The sequence below is a fragment of the Miniopterus natalensis genome, chromosome 1 (genome assembly GCF_054644295.1).
Source record: "Miniopterus natalensis isolate mMinNat1 chromosome 1, mMinNat1.hap1, whole genome shotgun sequence".
Classification (NCBI taxonomy): Eukaryota; Metazoa; Chordata; class Mammalia; order Chiroptera; family Miniopteridae; genus Miniopterus; species Miniopterus natalensis.
In genome coordinates, this window is record NC_142081.1 from 41,652,108 (window position 1) to 41,679,113 (window position 27,006).

At 53.3% G+C, this 27,006-nt stretch overlaps 1 protein-coding gene across 1 annotated transcript; it reads left to right on the plus strand.

The window, feature by feature from the left end:
• The first annotated feature begins 1,507 nt into the window (after positions 1 to 1,507).
• RBPMS2 (RNA binding protein, mRNA processing factor 2) lies at positions 1,508 to 27,006 on the plus strand. Its single transcript, XM_087814460.1, has 8 exons — positions 1,508 to 1,622; positions 16,539 to 16,616; positions 17,196 to 17,234; positions 18,020 to 18,082; positions 18,369 to 18,519; positions 18,993 to 19,144; positions 25,544 to 25,613; positions 25,885 to 27,006. Exons 1-7 carry the CDS (start codon positions 1,542 to 1,544, stop codon positions 25,604 to 25,606), a joined length of 627 nt encoding a protein of 208 aa, XP_087670586.1. The 5' UTR covers positions 1,508 to 1,541; the 3' UTR covers positions 25,607 to 25,613; positions 25,885 to 27,006.

A 27,006-nucleotide genomic window follows, 5' to 3' on the forward strand; every position in this document is an offset into this window, starting at 1 on the left:
CCAACGGAGCCCCTGGCCGGGATTCCCCGGGTCGCAGTTGGAGTTCGGAGGCAGGGGCGCCGGAGAGGCGTCCAGTCCTGGGGCAGCTCCGCGTGTCTAGACGCTGCTGCGCTTCAAGCGCGACCCGAGGTGGGCACAGGTTTTTACCAGGCGGCGGCACTCCGAGCCGGTTTTCAAAAGTCAGAGGAAAACTGACCCGGGGGCCGCGCCCTCGAGACCCGCAGAGGGGAGTCACTACCGCCCCGCCCAAGCCTCGCGGCTGCTCTCCCCTCCCCCCGCCACCGGGCTCTGAATAGGAGGGGGTAAAGGTGTGTTAATGTGGGGGGCATTTAAACCGTGGCAAGGGGCCCAAAAGCTGGGGTGTGGGAAGAGGAAAGGACACATGGAACCTTCTCGTTCATTCGAGGGACCCCCTCCTGGGGCTAATAACCATTTGGATCCCGAAGACTCGTTTCCCCGCCCGGAGTCCTATTCAGTGACCCGCACTGGGAAGAGAGCTTGAGATCTAAGTCCCACCCTCTGGGCTGGAAGCCTGGGGCCAGAGAGGGGAAGTGATTTCCTCAAGGTCACGCAGCAAAACAGCCCGCAGCCAGGGCCAAAGCCCAGGTGTCCACACCCACCCCACGCCCCCGCCATCTACTCCAGAACCTGGCCCCCAACAGCCCGGAGCTCTTGGGAGGGAGAAGGGCGTGGACCAGGTCTGGGCACCTGAATTTCGGGGTGAAAAGAGTGAGCCGAACTCTGTAATTCCATATCAGGGCACAAGCGGGCCTATTTCCTGAAGCCGGCGACCCAGGAGCCCAGCTGTGGGAGCCCCCCGCGTGGGGTCGCGGGGGCGGGGATGCCACGGGACGAAGGGGCGTCGGGTGCCCGGCACCCAGCTCCACATCCCGCGGGCTGGGACAGCACGTTGCGTGCGGTCCCTTTAAGAAAGTTCGCTAGGCGTGTTCATCAAAGTTTAAAAACTTGTTGTGGGGAAAAGAAATAGGGAAAGATGAGAGAGAGAGAGACAACGAGGGAGAGAAGGGAAAAGCCCCGCCGGGGGCTAGCGCGCCGCGGCCCGGGCCGGGGCGAGTCCGCAGTGGGCGGCGGGGATTGGCTGCGCGTTCCCCCGGAGACCGCGAGGAGGGCGGGGGGCTGGCCCGGCCCCAGCTGAGGCCGGTTCCGGCCCCCGCCCCCCGCCGCCGCCCGGCGCCCGCCCCCTCCCCCGGCGCCCGCCCCCCACCGCCGCCGCCGCCGCGGGCGCACTCGGCGGTCGCAGTGAAAAGGCGGAGGCGGCGGCCGCTCCGGCTCGGCTCCGGTTCCCAGTGCCTCCCCCGCCGCACCCCCTCCCCGCCTCCCGCACCCGCCAAACTTGATGTGACCCCAGCCCGACGCGGCGGCCGCCCCTCTCACCGCCCCGCGCGCCCCCCACCGCCACCCCGCCCCGCACCCCCGGAGCGCACCGCTCACCGCGCCCCCTCCCACCTCCTCGCCGGGGCCGGCGCCGCGCTCGCCCTCCGCATTCCCTTCCTCTCGTCACCCCCCCTCCCCCCCGCACCATGAGCAACCTGAAGCCGGACGACGAGCACAGCACCAGCACCGGCACGGGCTCGGGCTCCGGCGGCACCCTGGAGGAGGAGGTGGGTCTGCGGCCCCGGGACTTGTCGGGTGAAGTGCACGCGGAGGTGGGCGGGAGAGAGGGGCGCGGGGCCAGTCTGGCCATCGCTCCCGGAGCCTTCCCGCCGCTGCCCTTCGACCGGGGAGGAGCAGCCCGTGTCCGGCGGGCGGGGGCGTACGGCCTGGACTGCCCCGCCGGGCGGGCATTGTCTCCCCGCCCTCTCGGGCTCGGGGCGGGCCGCGCGCCGGCCGCGGTCCGTGCGTCCCGCGGTGGGCGAGCGGCGCCGCAGCCGCCCCCCGCCTGCTGCCCGCGTGTCCCTCCTGCTCACTCTCGGCCCGGCTCGCTGCCCTCTTCCCGGCGCTTCTCCCTCATGGCTGGGACTCCCGCCTCGGCTGGAAGGAACTGAGGGATTAGCACGGCGGGCGGGCGGCACAGTCCCCTGCCCTCTCCACCCTGACCCCTCCCCGTGACCTTGGAGGCCCGGGCCAGCCGCCTGGCACCTTGGTTCACTAGAGCTGTAGTCGTGGCTGGTGGACGGGCTTCCCTCACGGCCCCAGAACCTGGGCTTTGGCAGAGAGGTCAGCTGGAAATTAATTAGTTGGGAAGGAGATGTCTAAAGACACTTTCCGGTCCTCCTCCCTTCGGTTTTGCCCTGGCAGCCAGGCTAGGAACCCAAAGCTGGCCTGGGTGGGATCCGCAAGTAGAAGCAACATTATCTTGCCCACCGGCCATGTGCTAAGACGAGGGAGTAAGAGGCAGCTTCGTGGAATCTCCAGCAGCTGGGTGGTTAATGGGATCTCAGAATCGGGGAGGATGTTTAAGGGGTGAGGTGGTGGCTATGACTCTCAGTGAATGGAGACCAGGAGCTGGCGGGCAAAGACAAAAACTGGTGTAGAAAGGGGACAGGGTGTGCACCTCCCTTGAAGGGCCTCCCGCCTCTGCTGTGTCACTCCAGGGCTAAGAGACCCTTCCTGCCCCACCCTGGCATGCTCTTGCCCAGGAAACCAAGGACCAGTTATCCACCCTGAGCTCCCTTCCCCTTGGTCTGGGGGAGAAACCACAGAGCCCCTTGGTGGGGGCTGGTGTTGCTACCTCCCTCCTTTCCAGGGGCATTGTCACTGGCCGTGCTATAGGTTTGGTGCAGAATGGCGGCAACGGCCCCACTGCTGGGCTGGGTTCCTCAAAGTGGGAGGGATGGTGGGAGGGTCACACTGCCAGCTCCCACTCTTAGCAATTCAGAGGCCTGCTGCCAGCCCCAGTCCACCAATGGCATGACATCTTGAGAATCTAGGTCTAGATTCTGCTCTTTTTTGGGGGATTGGAGGGATGGGGAAGGAATACACAACTCTTCACTCTGAAGGGTGGCAACGGAGGGCCTGACATCTGTCCACTAATGTGGTGTGGGCTTAAGTGTGGTGGAATTGTTTTGGCTCCTGATGGTCTTGTCCTCCTTGGACCTTGATGCCCATGGGCCCTTGGCGTTGGGGTTCTTATCCCCATCCTGACCCTACCTGGTTGTTCAGAATCTCCCCCTGAGAGTTGGGGGAGGGTCACAGGGTTGCTGGTGTGTGTGGAGTCCCTGCTTGGCCTTCTTGTGGGCTGAAACTGAGGGAGAGTAACTCTTCTGTGAAGCTGGACTCAGAATGCAGCTTCTGCTAGAGGGTTGGCTGAAGCAGGGATCTCACACTGCCCTCAGCCCACCACTTTGAAGTGGAAAGGGTGAACCATGTGGCCAGGCTAGTCTTGGAGAAAACTTAAGGTGTTGGTCACTTTTTTTAAGTGCCTTTTCTGAGAAAGGGCAGAATCCTCAAGAAGTGGAATCTTTGCTACTCCTTGGGGGTGGAGGTGGCCACATCACTGCAGTGGTTGAGGGAGTCAATGCAGCTGGTGTTGGTGGACAGCCCTGGGCTCCTGTTTATAGGTCTAAAACTAAGGGCTCTGGGATCTCATGGAGCCCAGTGTCTGGTCAGGTAAGCACAAGGATTGGCCCGTCCCCTGATTAGCCTTCTGCACAGTGAGTGGGCCAAGAGCTCTCTTGCTGGGATTCCATCTTGGATTGGTGGTTTGAGCTGGAATTGGACTCCTTTCCTTTAGCTTAGATAACCCCTAGGTGGTTCGTTCTGCAACCCCCAAGAGCCATTCTTGGGGAATCTGCATTAGCAGTAGTGGTTTACTCTCATGGCTGATCTAGGCTGGCTCTTCCCAGCTGACTATTGTAGGTTAACTAAAGCAACCCTAGAAAACCAAGGAATCCTACTTGTCCACCATAAGACCTAAATTCCTAAAGGTGTTAGATCACTGGAGAAAACGGTGTATTTTCATGGTTCCAGGATGGGATTTCAGTGGGGCTGCTGGGTTTTGTGTAGCCTTGACTCGAGACAACTGCTTAGCCTAGACTCTCCCTGGTTGTCCACCTTACACATGGGGGCTTCATCTATATCTTAAGCATTAGGTTCCTTTTCTGGAATAGGGTCAAGAATATAGGTCTGAAGGATCACAGACTGGCAGGTGAGAGGATTTGCCAGGAAGTGATGGAATGTTAAATACAGCAGTAGATAAAATAGGGATATCAGCAAGTGATAGTGGTGCTACTGAGAGGTTAGAGGTCAGCCCTCCCTGACATGTGGCTGAGTAGGAGGTTGTTAGACCTGTGGGGGGTGGGAAAGGCATTCCAAGAAGAGAGAATAGAATGTATAAAAGTGGAGGTTGATTGTGGAACTACATGGCTTGTTTGGGTGACTAACAGAAGTTTGCTATGTTGCAGCATTATTGGGGGGCACATTATGATCATGCAAGCTTGGGGGGAAATTGGCATTTTTCTGCCTCTTGGGAAGGAGATGTGTTAGAAGCATTGATACCCTTTGAAAGCTAAGGAGAGCAATGAAGAATAAGGGGAGAGTCTGCAGGTGAAGAGCTAAGTATCATTTTCAAACTAGAAGCTGTACCCTACCCCAGGTAGGTCATGTCTGGTGCCCAAACTCTAGAAGGTGAGGTAACAAAGCACGTGAACCCTGCTCAGGGCAGGCTTGCCTCCGATGCTGTGCAACCTCAGACCCAAGTGTGTCCTGTTTTAGTGATTCTTTTTTTTTTTTTTTTTTTTTTTATACATCTTTATTGATTTCAGAGAGAGGAAGGGAGAGGGAGAGAATAGAAACATCAGTGATGAGAGAGTCATTGATCGGCTGCCTCCTGTATACCCGCGACTGGGGATTGAGCCTGCAACCTGGGCATGTGCCCTGACCAGGAATCTAATCATGATCTCCTGGATCCTAGATCAATGCTCAACCACTGAGCCACGCCCAGCTGGACATGTCTTAGTGATTCTTGAAGGATGGCTAGGTAGGACAGTGTTTCTGGGGAGGAGTATGTGTAGTTTGAAAACATTCTATTTTGAAAATGGGGCCTTCACTTTTGTAATACAAGGTAATACTAAGTTATAGTAATTATTCATTGGGGGCCCCCTAAGGGGAGGGTAGTATTTGGAATCTTGGGGTGGGGGGTTGAGTTTCTAAGAGTTAAAGATGTTGTTTTGTCTGCCTAATGGTAAACTATAGAAAGACGGATTAATGGCAACTAAGGGGGTGACAGTGTGACGTGAGGGTGTTGGTCTCTTGCTGTCTTCCTACCCCCATCTTTGCTTGTCCACTGCTTTCACTATAGCTGGGCCAAGGCCTGGTACCCCTGGGTCCATCATGTGTCCTCCAGGGATCTCTGGGGAACCAGCCACACCCTGGCCTCTGACAGGACGGCCAGGGTTAGCACTCTGAGTGTGAAAGCATTCTGGATCCAGCATGTGACTTGGGAACCTCCCCTTTTTTTCCTCTGTCATCAAAAGCATTTCACAGATTCTGGGACTTCTTGGTCCTCTGCCTGCAGGCTTTTTTATTGGTTTAAGGGAAGGGAGGCATCTATGCTTCTGGGCTTTTACCTGGAAACAGGACCCAGGCAGGTGAATTCAGGCAGATTTCAGTAGGTCAGGCTCCTCTCCTTCCTGGGTGTTGTTGTGGATGTGTCCAGCCTCTGCTCATATAACCTATGGGAGAGGCTCTCCTAATAATAGTAAGCCCATATATAGTGTTTGTGCCAGGCGTTGCTCTAAGCACTGTACCATTTGAACTCCTTCAACTCTTACCACAGCCCTGTGAATTACTTACATCATCATCACCATTTCATAAACGATCAGAGGTTAGATAACTCTCATGCAGCTAGTGAGTGGGTGAGTTGAGATTTGAACCCCGAGTTTGTTCTTCACCACACTATACCTGCTGTTCTGTTTTATATTAGGGTTTTTAGTGACTTGGAGGCAGGGGGAGAAAAAGTCCTGCAACTAAAGTTTCTGAAGCCTGAGCTTTGTGTGATGCCAGGGTCTCAGTAGAAGCTCAGAGACTGGCCCCAGGCTAATTCCCTTGGGTCTCGTGGCATCCTAAGATTGGTGAGGGGAGCTGTCAGCCCCTGCAGGAGGAGTATTTTATCACAGATATTGTTCAGAATTGCCATCTCGTGATGATAAAAAACAGACCGTCATTTTTATTTTTCAGTTCTTTACACACAGTGTGCTCCCTTGTGGACTGTACGGGGCTGACTGCCTTTACACACCCCTTCGTACCCTGCTGCTGTAGGCATCTTCCCTAAGAAATCGTGCATGCTCTAAAGTCATTTTGGGGGGCCATTCTGTTGGGTCCCTTATCTCCTCCCCTGAACACAGACAGCCTAGCTAGTTTGCCCCAGTAAATCTTCTCAATCTCATGTTTGGACATCTGACTTCTCATCCTCATCTTCAGAGGGCAGCTGGCAACTGCTGTAGATAGAGGCAAGACATGAGCTTGCAGGATGCTGAGCCTTTGCTCGCATGCTTTCCCCTGACCTCCAGGCAGTCCTGAGAGGCAAAGGAGAGGAGCCCTTCCTGCCTGCCCTGATGACCGAGCCCCTGGTCAGAGGTCTCCCACCTCTTGTTATTCAGAGCTGAAGGAGAGTGCTAGCGTTCCCCTGCCATCCCCTGACCCTGGCTGCCTCAGAAGGGTCCTTGCGTCTCTGGCAAAGCTGTGAGGTCGTGGCAGAACCCATCGCTATACTTCAGAAACCTTGTTGAACTACAGACAAACCACGAAGCTTCATATGTCAGAACCCTGTCTGTCTCCGCAGGGACCAGTGCAGACTCCTTGCTTTCTGCAGTTTCTTCTATTCTATCCTTGGATGGAAAGAATCCTTGGTTGTCTCCAAGTGTGCCAAGGCTAGATAGGTGGCAGTATTGTTGGGTCCTCCTTTCCTGAAGAGTCAGTCCACTGGTGGATCCATCTGTGCTGGGGGCCTCTGGAGGATAGCTAGGGATGGGTGTAGTGGGAGGGTCTGCCTAGACCCATCTGCCATGGCCTTTAGTCATTTATGGCTGACTGAGCAGAAGCCTGTGCCTGTCACAAGTTATCAAGGCTGCCGGTATAGTTCTGAACAGGACTTGGACTCCCAGGGAGAAAGGGTAGGGCCTGACTTGGACCAGGCCATGGAATAAATATCTGTAGTGCCTGGCTTCTCTTGGGAAGAGCCAGCCTTCCCCTCCCCAAATGGGTCTTGGGCTTTTACTGGGGTGGGGGTTCAGGAAAGGTTACTGGAATAAGACCTGAGCCCATTTTTGAGAACTTCTATTGCCGTGAAGGCTGTGAAGAACTTCTGTCTAGACTGGGCCCTGTTCTTAACATATAGTTGTGGCCCTATCCAGGCACAGCTGGGGAAAGAGGGATCCTGATGTATTTGTGACGGGAGCTCCAGGTCAGAATGCAGCTTCCTCCCTGAACAGAGACCCTCTCCTAACAGGAGTGTTACATTAGAAAACATCTCTTGTCAGGCATCATCTGCCTCAGTCTGACAATGGGCTGTGTGGTGGGTTTCGTGCTGTGTGTTCCCAGGACGGTGTGTTTACGCTGAAATAATATCACGTGGGTTAAGGGTTGGAGGTATTGAAGCTGGGAGAGGGGTGTAAGGTCCCCCTAGGCCAAAGCTTTGAATCTGTAGGGTGGTGTGTGGCAGTGGTGACAACTGCAACCCTTGTCAGGTCAGGGGTAGGCAATAGATCTGCATTGGCTGACCACACAGCACCAGGAAGGATGGGAGGTGTATGGACAGAAAGGAGGGAGCCTCACTCTGAGTTGCTTCTGAAAAACTTTCTGGAACCAAATGGAAAGCAGGTGCCTGGTCATAGCACTGAGTCTGCATAGCACAGTTCATGCTGTTTGGTCTAGTTCCCTAAATGAGGTGTAGGCTGGTGCTAACAACAGGCTTTGTCCAGGTGTGCTGCCAAGACAGTAAGCCCTTTCCTGGGGCTAGAAGTATCTTGGGCTGTGAGATCCGAAGCCTTCTTATTGAACACTTCATACATGCCAGCCCTGTCCCTCTCTTTAGAGAACTTATCACGCCAGCTTGGTTCCCCACCCCTATACACACGCACAGTCACAGTCTTGGACACATTGCAGGCTATGGGGGAAGAGCCCCAACTTCCCAGGCAACTTGGACTTGATCCATAGCTCTGATCCCCAGCTCTTCCACTGGCTGGCCAGGCACCTAATCCCTGAGCTGGTTTCCCCATCTGTGAAATAGGCCAATACCGCTCTGCCTATCACATCAAAGGACTGCCAGACTCACATGCCAATGGAAAGCGTGAAAAAACTGGAAACCACAAAGTGCTGCCCAGATGGGGCTGAGAGCCAAGCCCTGATAATATGTGATTTGGAGCTGGAATTAGCAGGGGCAAGCAAAACATGGGAACAGACCCTAAGCCTGGGACTTCACACCAGATCAGGCTGTGAAGGCATTGCCAGAGTCCCAGCCCAGAGCTCCTCCAAGGAAACAAGGGAAGTACTGGTTCTGGGAGTGTGTGCGGCTAGGTTCCCATCCTCTGCCTGACTGTATCCGCTTGCTCTTTATTCCTACGCTGTTTGTTCAGCCCTTATAAGTCCCGGATCTGTGGGCCATGTCGCCACATTCCATCCACCTCTCGTCAAGTGGCCTCACTCAGAGGGACTTCTTTCCCCAGGGAGGGGTAAGAGCGACCTGCTGGTGCCAAGGCTAAGCATGGGACCCAGGCAGAACCCAGTCCCTACATACATACACGAAAGAAAAATCCTGGCCACGAGATCCCTGCATGGGAGGGTGTAGCTGCTCTGAGCTTTCTGTTAGGCAACCCCAATATTGCTCCTGCAGAGACCCCTCTCAAACCTCCAGGTCCAGCTTGGCCCAGGGCCTGGCTTCTTATTTCTGCTCTCTTACCCTCTCGTTCTCTAACCCCTTCTTCACCACTTTGTCTTGTGGGCAGAAGGAAAGTGTTTAATCTCTGAGCAGATGAGGACACTTCCTGCTCCCCTGGTATCTCAGAAGGTGGAGTGTGAAGGACCCTAAGGCAAGTCCACCCCTCTCCCTTATTGCCGAGGCAGAGGAGGAAGGCCACAAAGCCACCTGCCTGGCTGACAATTGGTTTGAGGCTCTTTTTCTTTTGTGTCCATGTCTGGTCAGCAGTTGTTTGCTGAGCAAGAGGCTGAACCTGAGTCCCCTGTCTTGGTTCTCAGTGGGATCGCTTTCCCTTGGAGAAGCCAGAGCAGAGCTGAGTGTGATGATGGCTGGTAGAAATTCAGAAAGTATCTTTATATCAGGAAAGCCATAAGCTGTATGTATGCAGGCTGCAGTTCATAAACCCCCATGGACTGGCTGGTGGGGGTGGGGTGGCCTGGTTCAGGCTTCCTGGGGCTATGTGTGCCCCGCTGTCCTGTCCTGGGTATCCGAGGGGCCCTGCTATAGCTTACCACCCCCACCTCCCCTAGTGAGTGGGACACAAGGCTACCCCTCAGTTGCTGGGAGTTGACAGTCTGTTTTCCCTTTGACCTGCCTATAACTAACTCTATTTAGGACTAATCATGGGACCATCTAGTGGGACCCCCAATCAACCTTCTGTTTCTGCCCTCATAACTCAGAAACTGAAAGCCCCCTACCTGTTCCTGGGTGCCCAAGGCTGACCCCACTGGGGTCTGAGTGGGTTGGGGGTATGAAATCATCATGTGCAAAAGAGCTTTGACTTGTAAGCACCTGGGGACCCTGGGTCTGCTTCTGACATGCTCTGTGACTGCGAGCAACTCACTGGACCCCAGGGCCTTGGTTTCCTCTTCTAAAAATAAGGTTTCTTCCAGCTCAAATATTCTGCATTTCAGTTGCTGCGGAGGGCTGGGAGCTGGGGAAGGATGTGGGAGGGGCTTATGAGAGGCTTGTTTTTCCCTTTTTGGATTCCACCCCCCTTCCCTAAGTGGTGTTTTCCATCCAGATGACACCAGGAGAGCTCACACTGAGCAACCAGTGGGCGGGGATTTGAAGCAAGCACATTGCTTGAACATTTTGATGGAGTGGACAGTTGAAACAGTTTTTGCTTTCCAGACTGAATTCTAACTTTCAGCGATGCTAAGGGATTCTTGCAAACAATCTTCAAATATTGTCTTTATCTCTTTGGTAGAATGTTTTTATTGACTGGAGTCAGGTGTCCTGAGTCCCTCTTTCCCTGAATCCCAGCCTTGTGAGACAAGGATTTGCCTGGAAGGCAAGAGTCTGTCTTCCAGAGGAGAGTTCCTGGTAGACCTGTGGCATTGATTTGGGAGTGGGGTTGGGGAAGCGTGGGGAGTGGCCCTGATGTTTTCCTGCCTCAGCATCCTTTGTGGAGAAAGGTTCATCCCCCAGGCAGGTGAACCTGAAGTCCAGGCTGCTGTCCTGGGGATCACCAGGCTGGGGTAGGAAGAAGGCTGTGATTTTCCTTCAGAGTCAGAGGATAAGAGGGTCTCATGTCCAGGGGCATACCACTGTTTCTGAAAGCCGTGTTTACCCTTTCCATCTCTAATCAAAGCTGGAACTTATGGAGCCTGTCCTCTGGGCCACAGTCCTCTACTGCTGCCCTTCACTGAGAAGTTGAGTGTTTCATGTCCAGTATGAAGAAGGTTTTTTGTGTCGAAAGGTTGGGACAAGTTAGAGCTACAGAGCCCTCAGCATCAGTCCCGTCCCTCCCCTTGCAGAGGAGGGCACACACCTGGTGAGAGGAGAGTGGCCAGACCCCAGCCTGGCCTCTGGCTGAGTGTGGGGTCCTCTTCACTGGGGAGGGAGGGCTCCGAGGCCCCACTGACCCCACACACCAGTCCCGTTCCACATAGGGCCTTTGCTCAGCTGCTGTCCTCTGTGTAGAACACCCACCCCCTCCTCCTCCCCTGCCAGCCCCCTTCCCTTAGTTCCTATAGGGCCCTCTGTGTGTGCCCTGGGGAGTAGGGAGACCTGTGCAGCCACTGTTGAGGAAGCTGGCTTGGGGACACCTGAATGACAGGTCTGCCCATTGGATTGTGCAGAGCCAAGAGGGATGTCCCCCTGGGCAGACAGAGATTGATCGATGTCCTGTCTGAAAGCTCTGTCCACAGAAGCCTGAATCTGTGCTCTGAGGCTCATGTCCTGGGTGTGTATCACCTTGCTCCTGAAGGCTTTTGTTTGATTTCTTTCTTTTTTTTTTTTAATCCTCACCTGAGGATATTTTTTCCATTGCTTTTCAGAAAGAGTGGAAGAGAGAGAGAGAGACAAACATCAATGTGAGAGTGACACATCGATAGGTTGCCTCCCCCACGCACCCAGACCAGGGCTGGGGATCGAGCCTGCAACCTAGGTATGTGCCCTTGACTGGAATTGGGCCCGGGATCCTTCAGTCCAAGGGCTGACACTCTAACCACCAAGCCAAACTAGCTAGGGTTTGATTTCATTTTTATCTGAAGATCTTTAAACAGATTTCAGTTTGTCTGATAGAAGAACATCACTGGCACATAGATGTGAATGTGTTTGTCAGAGCCCCTTCTTCCTACTTCTCTTTTCCCTGTAAAAAGTGAACTCTTACCTCTGGGCTGGGGAGGGTTACTGGGAGGAGAGGAAAACCTAGACACCTGCAGTTTCCCCTTCCTGTCACGAAGGAAGGGACTGGGTAACCCCGGGAGCCTGGGTCCTCTGTCTTGCTGGGATTAGAAAGTATGGTTGAGAGGCTCCTTCTAAACTGTTCTTATGGGAGGGGACATCCCCACCCCAGGGGCCTCAAGAACAAGACTGAGCATGGGGACCACCCCTTCCTGTGCCTCTCAGGTACTGTCCCTCTCTGCCCCTCCCCTGGAGCACTAGGAGTGAGATTCAAGGGCCACCGATGGAGGAGGTGAGGAGTGGTCAAGAGGTGATTTGGAACCCTTAGGCACTCTACGTCCAGCGCCAGCTGGAGGGAAAGAGCCCAGGAACACACAGCAAAGACCCGGACAACCCCAGGAAGTCTGCTACCAGTGATAGCCTGTGGCCTTAGCAGAAGGGACTGGACCTTCCCCCACCCCCTTGCTCCCAGCAACTTCAGAGGAAGACGGGCAGCAGGACTTACATAAGGAAAGAGCTGCCTCAGGAGTCCCCAAAGCCTTGCTGGATGGGGACCCAGTTGTGCTCAAAAGGTCATTTGGTTCCTCTAGGCAGGCCTGGTGCTGGCTGGGACCTCCAGCAAGGCTGTGTCTACTCCTGGCTGCCATGAGGACCACACAGCCATGTCTGCTGTGTCCTGTATGGTGGGACAGCTCTCTGTCCAAGTTCTTTGTCCGTATTGAATCTGGTGCTTCCAGTGGGTTCCATCTGAAGAGTTGTTCCTCAACAGGTTTCTTCCCTCACTGACTTCTAAGGATTCTCCATTTCTCTCCCAACACCCACTCTTCCCCATTGCAAACATATCTTCCGATTGTGCTCAGGACATGGCTGTGGTCTTGCACCGTCTGCTTGTACTTGCCATTGAAGATGGCCATTTAAAAAGGGCTGCGGTTGCTTCCACGTTTCAGGGTGGAAAAGAGATAATCCTCTGGGTTGTGTGGATACTTCTGGAGAAAGGGTGAGTGTATGGAAGGAGAAGGGCCAGGGAAATATGTTTAGTGATTTCTAATAGCCTGGGATTGTGGAAACGGCCCCTTATGCTACCTTCAAATACTGAAAACATTTTTGTGTTGAATTCTTATAATAAATTTGTGGACTAGGCAGGACTTGGGTTCTATGGTTGATCTTTCCATCTTGGCATCAACCAGCTGTTGGTATCTGTACCCACCTTTTTTTTTTTTTTTTTAATCCTCACCAGAGGATATTTTTTTCCATTGCTTTTCAGAGTGAGTGGAAGGGAGGGGGAGAGAGAGAGAGAGAAAGAGCGCCCAACATGGATGTGAGACAGACACATTGATTGGTTGCCTCCCACACATGCCCCAACTAGGGCCTGCAACCGAGGTACGTGCCCTTGGCTGGAATTGAACCCGAGACCCTTCAGTGCGCACGGCCGACTCTGTAACCACTGGGCCAAACTGGCTAGGGCTGCACCCACCTCTTTATGAATGTTGGGCCCTGTGAGGCTGGCACCAGCAACTGGCATGGGAGGTGGTCTCTAATGCTGGCCTGGGACGCAGGACTCGTTGGCCAGACCTTGGAGAAGTAACTGCATGTCTTTGTCCCTGCAGTCCCTAAAGGAGCCTGCCTGTGCAGTTAGCTTGCTTTGTCACCTTCCTGTTCTGAGCCTCAACTTCCTCATCTGTAAAATGAGGGTGTTGAACTAGCTCATCTCCATTGTGCCTTCACCTCAAATATTACCTCCCCGGGAAAGAGGAAAAAAGAATCCAGTGACCGCCTAAGATCGCCTCACCCATGTGGCCAGCTCCATACCGACCAGACCCAAGCTAGCCTCATTAGGCACTTATAAATAAATGGCTCGTGGTACCTGATAGGTGAGGTTTTGTGCAGGTAACCACTGTGAGTACAGGAGCCCTAAGTGAGTGAATGCACCTTTTGTTGAGCCTCCCATGTGCCAGGCATAAAGTGAGGTGCACTCTTCCTCCTGGAGGTAGATGGTGTCCATGTTGTACAAACAAAGAAAAAGATTCAGAGACATGAGGCATCTTCACCAAGCCAAGCCTTAAGCCGGGTGCCAGCAGCGGCCTAACTAAAGCCTGTGGCTTTTGCCATTTATGGCGTTACTCTGCCATGCTGGGCCACATCTGTCTTGGGCTGGGAGTTTCTTTGGGAGGACCGAGGCGCATGGAGATGGTGGAGGTCCAAATGCTGAGGCCTGACTCTAGGTACTTTGGAAGATAGGAAAGTTCTGAGACTTGGCTGCCGTCTCTAGGGTTTTATAGAGTCCAGGTGAGGGATAAGCTCAGATGGGTGGAAACAATACAAGGCAGGGGGTCCTAAGGGCCCCTGTAGGACTTCAGAGGAAGGAAGGGGAAGTGAGGAAATAGAGGGATGTGAAGGATTGGTGCCCTTCACTTAAGGAAGGAGGGAGGGATGTCCTGAGAGCGCAGGCAGCTACCTTTGATGCATCTGGAGCTTGTTTGGGGGCCTGGAGGAGATGGGGCTGCGGCAGGAGCAGAGGGAGTTGGAAGCAGAAAGGCAGATGGGTGGGCTCTAGAGCCTCTTGTCCTCTCACCGTGTAGCCAAGCTCAGCTTCCCTCTACCCAGTTTCTTGTTCTGTCCCCATCGCTCCAACTTGGCTGTCATCCTAAACGAGTCCGTAAGGAAGGGACTGGCTCCTGAATGGATATGTGGCAATACTTTACCCACCCATGAGGCCAGTGAGGCCGCCCATGTGCCACTCCATCTGTCCCCACAGCTGGATGAATTGCTGGTGGAACAGATGACTGAGTCAGGGTGCCTGGGTCTTACCCAGCCCTGCTCCTTGGTGAACTAAGCTGCATGAGCCCTTTTTGGGCCTCAGTTTCCCGGTCTGCACAGAGGGATAGGCAGCAGGCCCGTCATCTGCAAGGGTGGCTAAGATCAAGTAAGAACTAGAGGGAGTAATAAGCCAGGTTTCCTGTGACTTAACCTCCCAGACTTTGATCACAGCAAAGGGTCTGTGACCTGGCAGACGGGGAGCCCACCACCTCACCGGTAACCGCGTCGGCCTCCGTTTGTTTCCTGAAAGGTGGCCAAGGACAGGATAGGAGCGAGCTTGTAGCCTTGTGAACACTTCAGAACCTAAAGATGGAAACCAGAAGAAAAGGCTGGAAACATCTGGCCCAGGGGAAGGCTGGAAACCAGGATCTGAGCTGGGAATGCGGGGAAAGATTCCCTATCCTCCCCCTCCCCCACCCAAACAGGAAACTTTATGCTGAGAACTTGCTATTTAAGGGGCCTCCAGGGAGGTCTGGCCAGAAAGGAGCCTTTTGACGAAGGGTTTAAAATTAGCCGGGGTGAAATGGGTGGTCCCTGGGGAGAACTGAGGCAGAGGTTTCTGTGGGGTGGCTCTGGTTCAGCCTCTTTGACCTAAACCATATTCCCTGTCCCAGGGAGGAAGGAGAAGTAGTGATCCAGGTCTACCCAGCAGGGCCCTGGCTGGCTTGCACTCTTTCAGCCCATCTTGGGAGCAGGCTGGGTGCTCAAGTCCTGGTACCCAGAAGCAAGTTTCATCTCTACCAGCCCAGATGAGTCCCAGGTCTGCTGCCTTTCAGGAAAGGCTGCGTGACCCGAGCAGGTCAGGGAATTTAAAGGCCCTTCCATCAAAGGGCAGAGTGTAGCAGATGGTTGCCCTCTGGAGTCCAGGGGCTCGGTTGAACCCACCCTGGAGCCTTGGCTGTCCAGTTTCTCCCAGGTGCTTCTGGGAACAGGCAGCACTTGAATACTGTGTATCCAGGGATGCAGAGCTGCGGGGCTGTGACATGTACTGAACCTTCACCCCAGGCCTGGGAGCAGAGGCATATCTGGGTAGGGAAAATGTGACTAAAAGGGAACAGAGTGCCTTAAATGGCAAGGGCATGCTTCTTGGCAAAAACTCATGTGAGTGAAGAAGCCAGTCCTTACCCATTTTTTATCAGGCATGGGCTGGGAGTTTTCTGGTGGGGGTGGCGACACTGGGTACCAGCAGCTATCCATGCTGGTTTCCTTAGACATCTGGCTCTGTTGGGGGGGGGTGGTGTGTGTGTGTGTGTGTGTGTGTGTGTGTGTGTGTGTGTGTGTGTTTTTTGGGTGTAACTTCGCCTGGCTGCCCCAGGTTCCCGATTCAATCCATTGTCTATAAAAAGGCTGTTGGCTGGATCCCACCGGCTATCACACAGTTCAGGAAGTCAGGTTTGGCCTGAGTCACAGGACGGACATCTGGTGTCTAGACCTGGCTTCACCACCAACTTATAACCATGTTGAGGACAAGTCTTGTAACTTAAAGCATCATCTGCCTCACTTGAAGCTGGCAAGATCCTGCTCATTCTTCAAAACCCAGCATAATTGTTCCATCTCTGACTCCTTACCCAGGTCTCTTATTCAGTAAACATTTATACCAGCTCCATACTAGAAGCTGGGCATAGAGGCAAGAATACAACACATTCTCTGCCATTGAAGAGCTTACATCTGGCATCAGAAGCAATTACCAGGAGATGGATATGAAAGTGGTGGGCCCTCTGTTGAAATGGCTCCAGGGTGTAGCATAGAACTTGTGTTCCATTTACATCTTTGCCTCTCCGCTAAACCAGATGGAACCTCTCAATGTGGGGTCCGTGGGTATCTGCTGAAAAATATATACATTTTAACTTGTGCATTTTTTTGGTGTGGAGGGGAGACACCATAGCATGCTTCAGATATCAGAGGGGTCCTTGATCAGAAAAAGGATCCATGATCTGTGCACTTAGGAAATCTCTTCCTGCAGGTGTTTGATAGCAGATAGTCTTGCTTAGCAGGTGCTTGTTGAGTGCCACCTGCAGGATGAACCTGGAGAAAGGAAAGTGTACAGGAAGGGCTTTGAAAAGTTAAATGCTAGGAACCTCTGAGTGTTCATTTGCCTGGAAATACCGCATTCCTTCCTAAACTCTGGAAAGATTCCAGTTCCTTTCTGAAAGAAGGACCATCATCCCTGCCCTTCTTTCAGTCTGGCCCTGACCACTGTGGTCTCTGTCTCCAGGTCCGGACACTGTTCGTCAGTGGCCTTCCTGTGGACATTAAACCCAGAGAACTTTACCTGCTCTTCAGGCCGTTCAAGGTGAGTCTGGGCCCAGCCACCCACGGGCAGAGCCTAGGATGAAGATGAAGCATCAGAAATGAATCTCTGACCTGGGCTGGGCAGCAGGAAGACGTAGGACAGTGTATCAGAAACTGTGGTCACAGCCCTGGCGCTCTCTCTGGTTCTGTTCATTCACATGTTGCTTTCTGTTGATCGCTTAGCCCTTCTGAGCCTCTTTCCTCATCTGTAAAGTGGGGACATGGAGAATCTCTGTACATTTTGCTGTCTGAGTAATCTTTGAGATTCAGTGTAGCCTTTTCAATTTGTAGATGAGAGAACTTAAAAAGGTAAGTGTGCATCTGGATCACAAGCTAGTGGAACAAATGGGAATTTACGTGTGAAATGATGGCTACTATCTCTGGTGCTCCTCCATGTGATACAGAATGCAGGACAGAGGGGTGCCCAACAGTGGTAGAGGGCGGAGTGGGCTGACTTTGGGGGGAGAAGAGTATGAGGATGATACAGGAGAGCAGGGGGGAGAAAAGATGGGGCAGGAGTGGCTGGTACAGCACAGCAGTGGCTCTCACCTTCCGTGTTAATGACTGCCTCTCTCTGCAGGGGTACGAAGGGTCCCTAATCAAGCTCACGTCAAGACAGGTAATTTCTCTCCAAGGTTTTTCTACCTCCTAGCCCATCCCAACCCCTGAGCTTGGAATGAAGTCTGTTGCCTTTTCCTCAATCTTTTTTTTTTCCCCCAAGTGTATCTTTATTGGTGAAAGTATTATAGCTGTGTCCCCCCCCCCCCCCCTTATTTTTCCCCATTGACTTTTTCTACCTCGGCCTTTTCCTCTATCCTGAGGCATTTTTGGTAGCTGAGACCTGCTGTCTGTATCCCGTTTCTTTCCTGGGCTGACAAAACAGTGGCCTCCACAGGTCCCTTCTTACCAGTCAGCTCCTGGTCCTCCATTTCTCTTGACTCTTGAGAAGCCACAGCCTTGCCCTGAGGCTGAGGACCATAGAAGTGGTGGCTGTGCTGGGGGCCATATGAGGTCTGGACTGAACCTTGGCAAAATGAAGTTGGAGAAGTTCAGTCTGTTTCCCCTTGATCGAATCTGAAACCTCCCCATGCACTTGATATATTAGAGTCCCCTTCCTAGAATATCACTGGAACTTACTCTTAATTACCTGCATGCATAAAAAAAGGACTTTTACTGGAAGGGTGGGATAAAGCTCTGTTGGCATCATTTCCCACAATGTGGTACCTGGGTGGGAGTCTTGGTGCATAAGAATCTTCTACTTTTCCAGCTGAACATAGGAGGGAAACAGGCAAGAGTTGCTTTTTGTTATTTTGAGGTTTTTTTGTTGTAGTTGTTTTGTTTTGTTTTTGCGGGGGAGATGGAATGCTGGGAGAGATGCAAGGGTGTTCTCTTTTTTCCTACTAGCCTGTTGGTTTTGTGATCTTTGACAGCCGGGCAGGAGCAGAAGCAGCCAAGAATGCACTGAACGTGAGTAGATGGAGAACAGGTCTTTCTCTGACCCCCAGGCCCCCAGGCAAAGTGGGGGCCTTGTTCTGTCTTCTGCAAACCTTCCCCCACTTCTTGCCCAAGAAAGGGGCCCACAGATGTACCTTATTCACCAGCCACCCTGGGGCAGAGTCCTGGGCTGTGCTGTCTTCGCCCCATGTGTGCAAGTCTTTTGGGCAAGGTCCTTTTGGGGCCCTTCTTTACCCACTGCAGTGGACCAGGCTGGTTCTACAGAGTAAAGTCTTTCCATCCTTTCCTTCCGGTATAGGGTATTCGCTTTGATCCCGAGAACCCGCAGACCCTGAGGCTAGAGTTTGCCAAAGCCAACACCAAGATGGCCAAGAACAAGCTAATGGCTACACCAAACCCCACCAGCGCTCACCCCGCCCTAGGAGCACACTTCATTGCACGGGACCCCTGTGAGTGGCACTCAGAGCTGCAGTCTGCTGCCCTTGCACTTGGCCTGAGCTGGGGCCCCCCGTTTTGTGGCAGACATTGAGATTCTCATTGGGGGACTAGTCCGCCTGCACGCCCCCTTTTGCAGGAGGCTGCTTGCATCCACGGTTTCATGCTTCCGTCCTGCCCTGCAGCCTTTGTTGGACCTCAGACAGACCGAGCCCGTGAGCCATCAGACTTGCCCAACTTCCCAAAGCCGTCTCTGATTTCTCTTGGTTGAGATGGGCGGAGGCCATCTGAGAGCTTCTCAAAGCTGAAAACATGCTCACCGTGCGAGGCCAAGCTAATGGCTTCTTTCCCTGGTCTTGAGGAGAGTCTGGCTTGAGTGGGGAGCTTATACTTCAGCCATAGTGCTGGGTCCCCTCCTCTCTTTGGAATGGGGTGGCAGGAAGGGAGAACAGTGTTCTGACGATGGGGGCTATTGTCTCCTCTGTAGATGACCTGATGGGGACTGCTCTGATCCCCACATCCCCAGAGGCCTGGGCCCCCTACCCTCTGTACACCACAGAGCTGACCCCAGCCATCTCACACGCTGCCTTCACCTACCCAGCTGCCACTGCTGCTGCCGCCGCCGCCCTGCATGCTCAGGTAAGCCCTCCTTCGGGGGGAGATGCAGGAAGGGGGAGAGGGAACGCTCTAGGTGGCCAGGCTTTGTACCTCCCTGGCCTCTGGACCCCGCATGTCTCCGGAGCTCAGCAGAACTGCTGTCTCCCATGACATGCCTTTAGAATTTGGGCTCTGACAGAGAGGAGGGGGAGGACAAGCTGTGAGGCCACACTGAGGATTCGAGGCAGAGTCCAGAGAGACCCAGCCATGGTTCCACCACCTCCTGACCACCCACGGCCCCGCATCGCACTCCCTGCGGCGACAGAATCACTAATCAGATCCCAGCCCAAGTGTGGTTTCGCGAGCCTGCTGCCTCCCTCTGCCGCCTCCTGTCTTTACAAACTTGAGAAAGCTCTTAAAGAGTGCTGTGCCTTGATTTTTTTCTTTTTTAGTCATCTGGAAAAGGAGAATGTATTATCTGCCTCCGGATTGAGAGGTGCTAGAACTATACTTGGGACAAGTGTCCCAAGTGCTCAGCGAGTGTGCCTGTTTTCAGGAAGCCTGGGTGCTCTGCCTCCTGAACCTGCGCTGGGGCAGGAAGGAAGACACGAGCACATGTAGGAGAGTTAGGGAGGGCAGAGCTGCCCAGGAGGGCACTCTGCTCACTGAGGGCCATGCCGGGTGCTCAAGAGGCAGACAAGCAGATGGTCAGGTACCGGCCCATTCCTGTGAGCCAGTGACAGGTAGCCAGCTGCCGGCTGTGTGAGCGGCACTGCCAGGTAGCACAGGAGGGCCGAGGAGCAGGGGTGAGCTCACCTCAGCCTGATTAGTGGGGGAAAGGGACCTGGCCTGGCGTGCTGTGCTGTTGAGGGAGAGGACAAAGGCTGCCCGACTTGGCCAGGGCAGTAGAAGGGGATGGGGAGGAAAAGGAAATGAGAAGCCAGGAAGGGAGAGTTCACAGGAACTAGAAGCTGCAGTGGGAGGAGTCGGGTGTGCTGGCCAAGGGCTAAGTTCTTGCTCATCCCTGTCCTTTGGAGGGCTTAGTGACTTCTGGGCTGCCCAACTCCAGGGTGGAAGGTTCAGATCCTAGGGCTGCTACCCTAGCAAACTGTTTTCCCCAGGGGGTAGTAATTTTCCCTGGCCACAGCAACTTGAGATTGTACCGAGGGCAAAAGTATGGGTAAACTTGGCACTATTCCCCAGCTGCACGGCACACACAGCTGGAAAACTGATCGGGGTAGGAAGGTGGTAAAGATCCTCCCTCAAGGGAAGTGTTGGGTATTTACCACAAACCAGGTTCTGTTGAGGGGCATGGAGCAGTTAGCAGGGAACACTGTCCCTGTCGTCTCTGACCTGGCACAGTGTGGAAGGTGGGCAGGAACACGGTATGTGGGGAGTTAAACTGCTGGGGTCCTCAGCTCTGGTCCCAGCTTTGCCACCAGTTAGCTACCTGATCTTCAACAGGTGGCTACACCTCTGGGTCTCTGTCTTCATCTGTAAAATGAGAGGGTTGGACAAGACCAGGTGAAAGGTTCTGCTTCATCTGCCCTGAGATGCTAGGCCGTGACTGTGACAAGGCAGAGTTTGGGAGCCAGGGACAGTGAGTGTGTCAAATTAATAAGGAGAGGTGACTTTGCCCTTCTTGGGGTGGCCCCCCAGCTGGCTGGGAGTGCTGCACTGCCACCTGCCCCTGAGGGCTATAGAAGTGCCGGTTATCATGGCTGTTATTTAATATCATCATTGCCTGGTTTCCTCCTCCTGCTTCCCTCTGAGGCTGGAGGCCTCATCATGCCTGAGTTCCCGTCGTCTGGCCTCCCAGGGAAGGAAATGAAGGCCACAAAGGATAGTGGCATTTTGGGGGAGGGAGATAACGACAAGAGATTGGTCCAGGTAGTAACTAGCTCTGTCCCCGCTCCTCACTCTCTGGAAAGCTGTGTTCTCAACGCTAAAAACATGTTGTTCAGATCAAATGCAGTAACAGGCATGAGAGCGTTTTCCAAATAGTAGTATTTTTTCATTTCCTTTCCAGAGCCCCCTCCCTGCACCTTCCACAGTGCTGCCCAGAAGTGGAGGTTGAAAATGCCTAAATAAAGGAAGTGGACAGTGTTGGTCCTAAGGGGGTTATTCTGAACCCAGAGGACCAACAAAACTGAGTTTCTCTGTGCCTGCGGGCAAGGAGGTGGCAGCTAAGACCAGAGGGGATGAAAAGCAGTCCTTCCTTTACCCAGATGGGCACGCCCCAACTGCATGCCCTTTGCAGGTAGCTCAGCCAGAGCCACAGGGACCCCACCTGCAGGAAGGGGCTAGGAGACGTTCACCCCACTCTGTCTTGGCACAAGGCCATCTTGTTCGACCTTCTGACCCTCTTGATGGAATCTTTTCCTTTAAGAGGGTGGGACATGCAAGAGATGTGGGTGTCAGAGGCACACTGGGGTCTGTCCCATAAAGAGAGTAGCCTAAAAGCAGGGATGCTCCATGTCCTCTTGTGTCCCAGGGTCCTCCCAGACTGGACTTCGTTTTTTATTTCACTGTGGCTCCCCCCACCCCTCCTTAAACTGGCTCAGCCACTTATGACCTTAAAATTACATGCGCTCCCTTGCCTCTGTTTTCTTTTTTTTTTTTTTTTTTTTTTTAATATATCTTTATTGATTTCAGAGAGAGGAAAGGCAAGGGAAAGAGAGAGATAGAAACATCAATGATGAGAGAGTAATTGATCGGGCCCGCAACCCGAGCATGTGCCCTGACCGGGAATCGAACCCCGATTGCCTGGATCCTAGGTCGACGCTCAACTGCTGAACCACGCCCAGCCGGGCTGTTTTCTTTTTTTTGAAAAATATATCTTTATTGATTTCAGAGAGAGGAAAAGAGAGGGTGAGAGAGAGAGAAACATCAATGGTGAGAGAGTCATTGATCGGCTGCCTCCTGCACTCCCCCGGCTTTTTTCTTATCTGTATAATGGAATGGTGAAAGCATCAACTTCATAGGGTTTTATGTGAATTAAATTAACTTAGTCCATGAAAACTACTTAGAACAGCACTTGGCACATGCTAAGGGTTTCATAAGCGTTAGCTATTAGAGGTCTGCATTTATGGGGAGGTAAATGGGCCGGTTCATTTCTTTTTTCCCTTTGGCTAATCATCCTGCTCCCCAGAAAACGGCTACTTTTAGTCCTTAGACTTGGTAGGTAGTTGGGTGCAGGTGTATAACTAAATCCATAGATAAGAATCTTTTACAAAAGTTGCTATATACACATTCAATAATTTTAAAACTTAAACATCAGGACATTTGTCCACATCAGTAAATGTAGTTCTCCATTCTCGAGGCCTGGCCAGCCCACCGTTGTGTAAGTGTGCCCAGCTCCCTGTAGGCCTTAAGTAGGTTGTTTACACAAGTGTCTGCTCCTGATAGGCTGTGCGGCAATGGACACCCCTGTTCACACCTCTCTGGGCACCTGTCCTAGTTTTCCTTGTCATAAGTTCCTAGAAATGTTATAAGGTCAAAGTGTAGACTTGCCCGTCTGGGTTAAGTAAGACCGAGTATTACTTTACTTTCTCGTGAGTGAGGCTCTGTATTTATTGGCTATTTATATTTCCTCGTGTGGATTCATTCCTTTGTCCACTTCTTGGCATATCTTCTCAGTCAGTCCCAAGGTGTGAGAGAACACTGAGTTCATGCCCCCTCTTGTTTTAATGCTGGTCCTCTTGGAGCCTGGTTCATTCTAGTATCCATGGGCTTGTCCCTGTGGGTAGCCTCTCCAGACCCCAAGTCCCCTGTGAGCAACGAGAGGCCCTGAGAAGGGACTAGCCACCCGCTCCCTGATGTGTTGGCTCTGAGCCCTGGGCCTGGGGGGTCTCTTATTCTGAGCTGGGACAGGAATGGACCATGCTTCTCTAGAGATTTTTTTTTTTAAAACCTCATCCAAAGATACGTTTATTGATTTTAGAGAGAGAGGAAGGGAGAAAGAGAGAGAAAAACATCGATCAGTTGCCCCCCATACGCTCCCTGACTGGATTGAAACTGCTATCTAGGAATGTGCCCTGACCGAGAATCAAACCCGCAACCTTTTGGTGTACAGGACAATGCTCCAACCAACTGAGCCACCCGGCCGAGGCTGGACCGTGCTGCTTTTTTTAAACTCTTATTTATTATATATCTTTATTGATTTCAGAGAGAGGAAAGAAGAGGGAGAGAGAGAGAAAAACACCAATGATGAGTGAGTCATTGGGGATCGAGCCCTCAACCTGGGCATGTACCTGCCTGGGAATCGATCCTTGATCTCCTGTATCCTAGGTCGATGCTCAACCGCCGAGCCACGCTCGGCCAGCCATGGACCGGGCTTCTTTAGAGGACCCGGACCGCCACCCTATGCTAGTGTCTGAGGGAAGCAGAAATGCAGCCACTCGAGAACATTTGGTCCACTTTAGAGGAACAGCTGTCTGGAGCTTAGAAATGGGGTCTTTCCTCCACTTCCTCCCCAAGAAGGCAGCCAACTCATCTCAGGCTAAGGGGGAAAGTGCTGCTTTGGAGGCAGGAATTCCGGCGCTTGTGGGGAGAGTGTGGGGCCGGATGAGGCGGACTCTCTGAGGGAGCCCTTACGCAGCTGCAGGAGGCCTCGGCTTCCCAGTGGTGCAAGAGGGCCAGTGGGAGGCCTCCAGAGTCCCTCCCACTCTCACCCGATGTCCCCTCCTCCAGCCCTGCAGGGCACCCAGCTCGCAGGCACTTCCAGCTGGAGGCTGGGTGAAGGGCGGTGGTCAGGGCCTATCGAGATTCCCTGAGCTGGACCACAGGCTTCTCTGGTAGCAGTGGTGTTGGTTTCCCTGTCCTTGTAGACTGAGCTCTAGTGTCCGACTGAGAGGGCATCCATGCTCAGCAAAGGGGAGGAGAGGCTTCCTCCCACTCAGCTGTCAGCCAGGGAGGGAGGGAGGGAACCGCTTCCAGATGTTTAGGAGGCAGGAAAGAAGGTCTGCTGCCCCTGAGGCTGGACAGCTCAAAGGCTAGAAGAGCCTTCTGACCCTTTCCGCGTGGTGTGGGGCTTGATCAAGGCAATTCTAGCAGCCTGGGGACAACTGTGTCCTGGTGACAGCAGTGCCACATGTCTGGAGCCCAGAGAAGATCCTGGCATTGGTCAGGTGACCTAAGACTTTGCCCTGCTACATGCCATATGCCAAGATCCTGGCATCTTAGGGTGACTAGCCCCTGACTTCCTACTGAGCGCTGGTGGTCAGAGTCCTGCACTATACAAAACAGCACCCAGCATTTGGAGGGGACATAGGAGCACGTTCTCAGAAAGCTTCCATCAGCCCCCACATGACCTGACATTGCTTGATATCTTTTCCGCTTCCCCAGGAGGCAGGGATCCCAGGTGGCCAAGTGGGTAACTGGGTCTGACTGCTGCAGCTGTAAGGGACTTTTCTGTGTGCCCAGCTGCTACTCGTGTCTGCATCGGCTCTCATGTGCTATTCCTTCCTTTCCTAAGGGAATCCTGGGCTCCCATCTCGGCAATCTCCCCCTCACTCAGGGTCCTGTTAATGCCCTGCCCCCACCCTCACCCAGGCAGCCAGGGTCAGGCTGGGGTAGATGTCCTGCCTGTGACTGGGGCAGGTGACTCTCCCTGCAATCTTGGCTTGGCCCCCAGCACGGCTTATCATCCAGATGACCAGTGCATGGGAAAGGGGGTGCTTGTCATTTCCTGACCAGTCTCTGGGAATCCTGCTTTGGGGCTACTGTGCTGTGGGGCCTTCTGGCAAATGCTGGGGCTTCTGTAGGTGCCAGGCTCCCACTCGAGGGCTCAGCTGGTAGGTTACAAATCTCTAGACTTAGGAGGGTGGTAATGGAGGGAACAGGAGGGGGAGAGAGGTGGAAATAGGGAAGACGTTAGCAGTTGGGTCTCGCCCATGGCTTCCTTACAGAATCACACAAGGGCAGGAAAGTGCCTGGAGTCCTTAACCCTTGGAGAACACACTGACTGTGCTTTCTAATGTGTGCTCACGGTCTGCCTCACTACTTAGGGCTGCCTTGACTTGTAGCTGGATGAGGACAGATTGAGATGCTGAGTAAAAATTCATTGGGTTTATTCTCCTGCTGAGAATTCTGCACTCTCCCAGTAAAGGGTAAAGGGCAGATCGTTGGCACTGGTGCCTCTGGCTGCCAAGACTCCCATCTGGTGCAACCTGGCACCTTCCAGTCGGGTTTAGTGGAGTGTAAAACACGATAACCATTCTCTCCTTTGAACCTTCACCCTGCAGAGGAGGCAGGTCAGGGGTACTCTCCCATTTTCAGGATGAAGAAACTGATGCCTAGGAGTGAGTAACTGGCCAACACCTTCCTGTCAATGACAGAACCAGGCCTCCAACAGGGACACAGAAGGCCATGTTTACAGGGCTCCCTGTGGGCGGAAGGGACTGCATGGCTAGATCCTGACGTTGGCTTCTCTTCTCGCAGGTGCGCTGGTACCCTTCCTCTGACACCACCCAGCAAGGATGGAAATACCGTCAGTTCTGTTAGTTCTTCAGTAAGTGCTGGCCCAGGGGTCCAGGTTGGGTGTCCTAGACCTGGGCTTCCCGCAGGGTCCTGGTCCCCCCTCACTGAACCCAAGAGCCAGCTGAGGCGGGGCCTCCACCTGAGCTTGTGCACTGGGTACTCTGGCTGGTTTTCCCCCTTTTCCTCCCACCCTGTCACCCACCCCTGCCATCTGTCTTGCAGACTCCTCACAAGGGGAAGGCCTGGGTTTAGCTCCTAGCCCCAGACCTCTGCTCACGGCCACCTCTCTCCGCTCCCTCCAGGTCTTGTTACCACAGCCTGAAGCCCCTGCCCCCCGCTGGGGAGGAAGCTGCCCAGAGCTTCCACTGTCCCCAAGCGGCCTGTGGAGAGCTGCTGCTTTCCTCCAAAGACTGTGAATTTTAAGCCTGACTCAGTGGACTGCTTCCTGTTTCCTTTCTCTCCTCTTCCTCAGCCCTGTCCTGCCCCAGAGCCCTTCTCCAAGGCCTCCCAGGAGGAGTCGGGGGCCTTCTCGCTGGGACACCCACACCCAGCTCGCAGGCCTCACTGGGACCGAGCAAGGCCCCACCTCCGGTCCAGACTTGCTTTTGTAGCTTCACCTCAGAGAAACAAGGCGTTTGATTTTGCATGTTTTCTGGCATGAATTAAGACACTTAAACTTGTGTATATGTGAGTGTACAGTTTGTTCTCACATTGTGTCACCATAGCAACAGGTCCTGGCCTTTAATGGTTCATCATTCCTGGTCCTGCTCTCCACACCCCTCCCCTGCACCCACCCTGCTTCGGTGAGGCCCGAGCCCTGCAGCCAGTTCCACTGCCCCACACACTTCCAGCTGAACAGCAGCGACCCCCCAACAAAGAGAGTTTCCTTTTTTACTTTGAATCAGGGTCCTCCGCTTCCTTCCTCAGATGGGCCAACAACTGTTCAGAACACCCCTTCTCTGCCCGTTTTGCTCACCTCTCCACAGCACACCCCACCCCTGCCATTGCTCCTCTTTCTTTCCAAACTGAAACCAACCAAAAAGTGAAAGTATTTTTGTACCCTGTGTAACAAAATATTTATGCATCATAAAGGATTTTTCATGTGTGTGTGCAATTAATTATTGAAGAGACCTTGTTCGCCCTGTCAGATGAGTTTAATGTTTAGTTTGAGGCATGAAGAAGAAAAGGGTTTCCATTCTCCAGCCATGAGCCTTTGTGTCAGGCGTTAGTTTAAGAAAAATGAAGGGAAAATTGTGCAATTTTTTTGTTTCGTGAGCACATCAGTGCTTTGCCTTTGGCCACAGCTGTGGCTGTCTTGCCGTTTTCAGATTTGGGAGACGAGGTGGCTGTTGTAATTGCTGATCCTGTGAGAATGTGAAACTGGATGATAAATGAAATGCAAAATAAAAAATCATCCAAAGTAA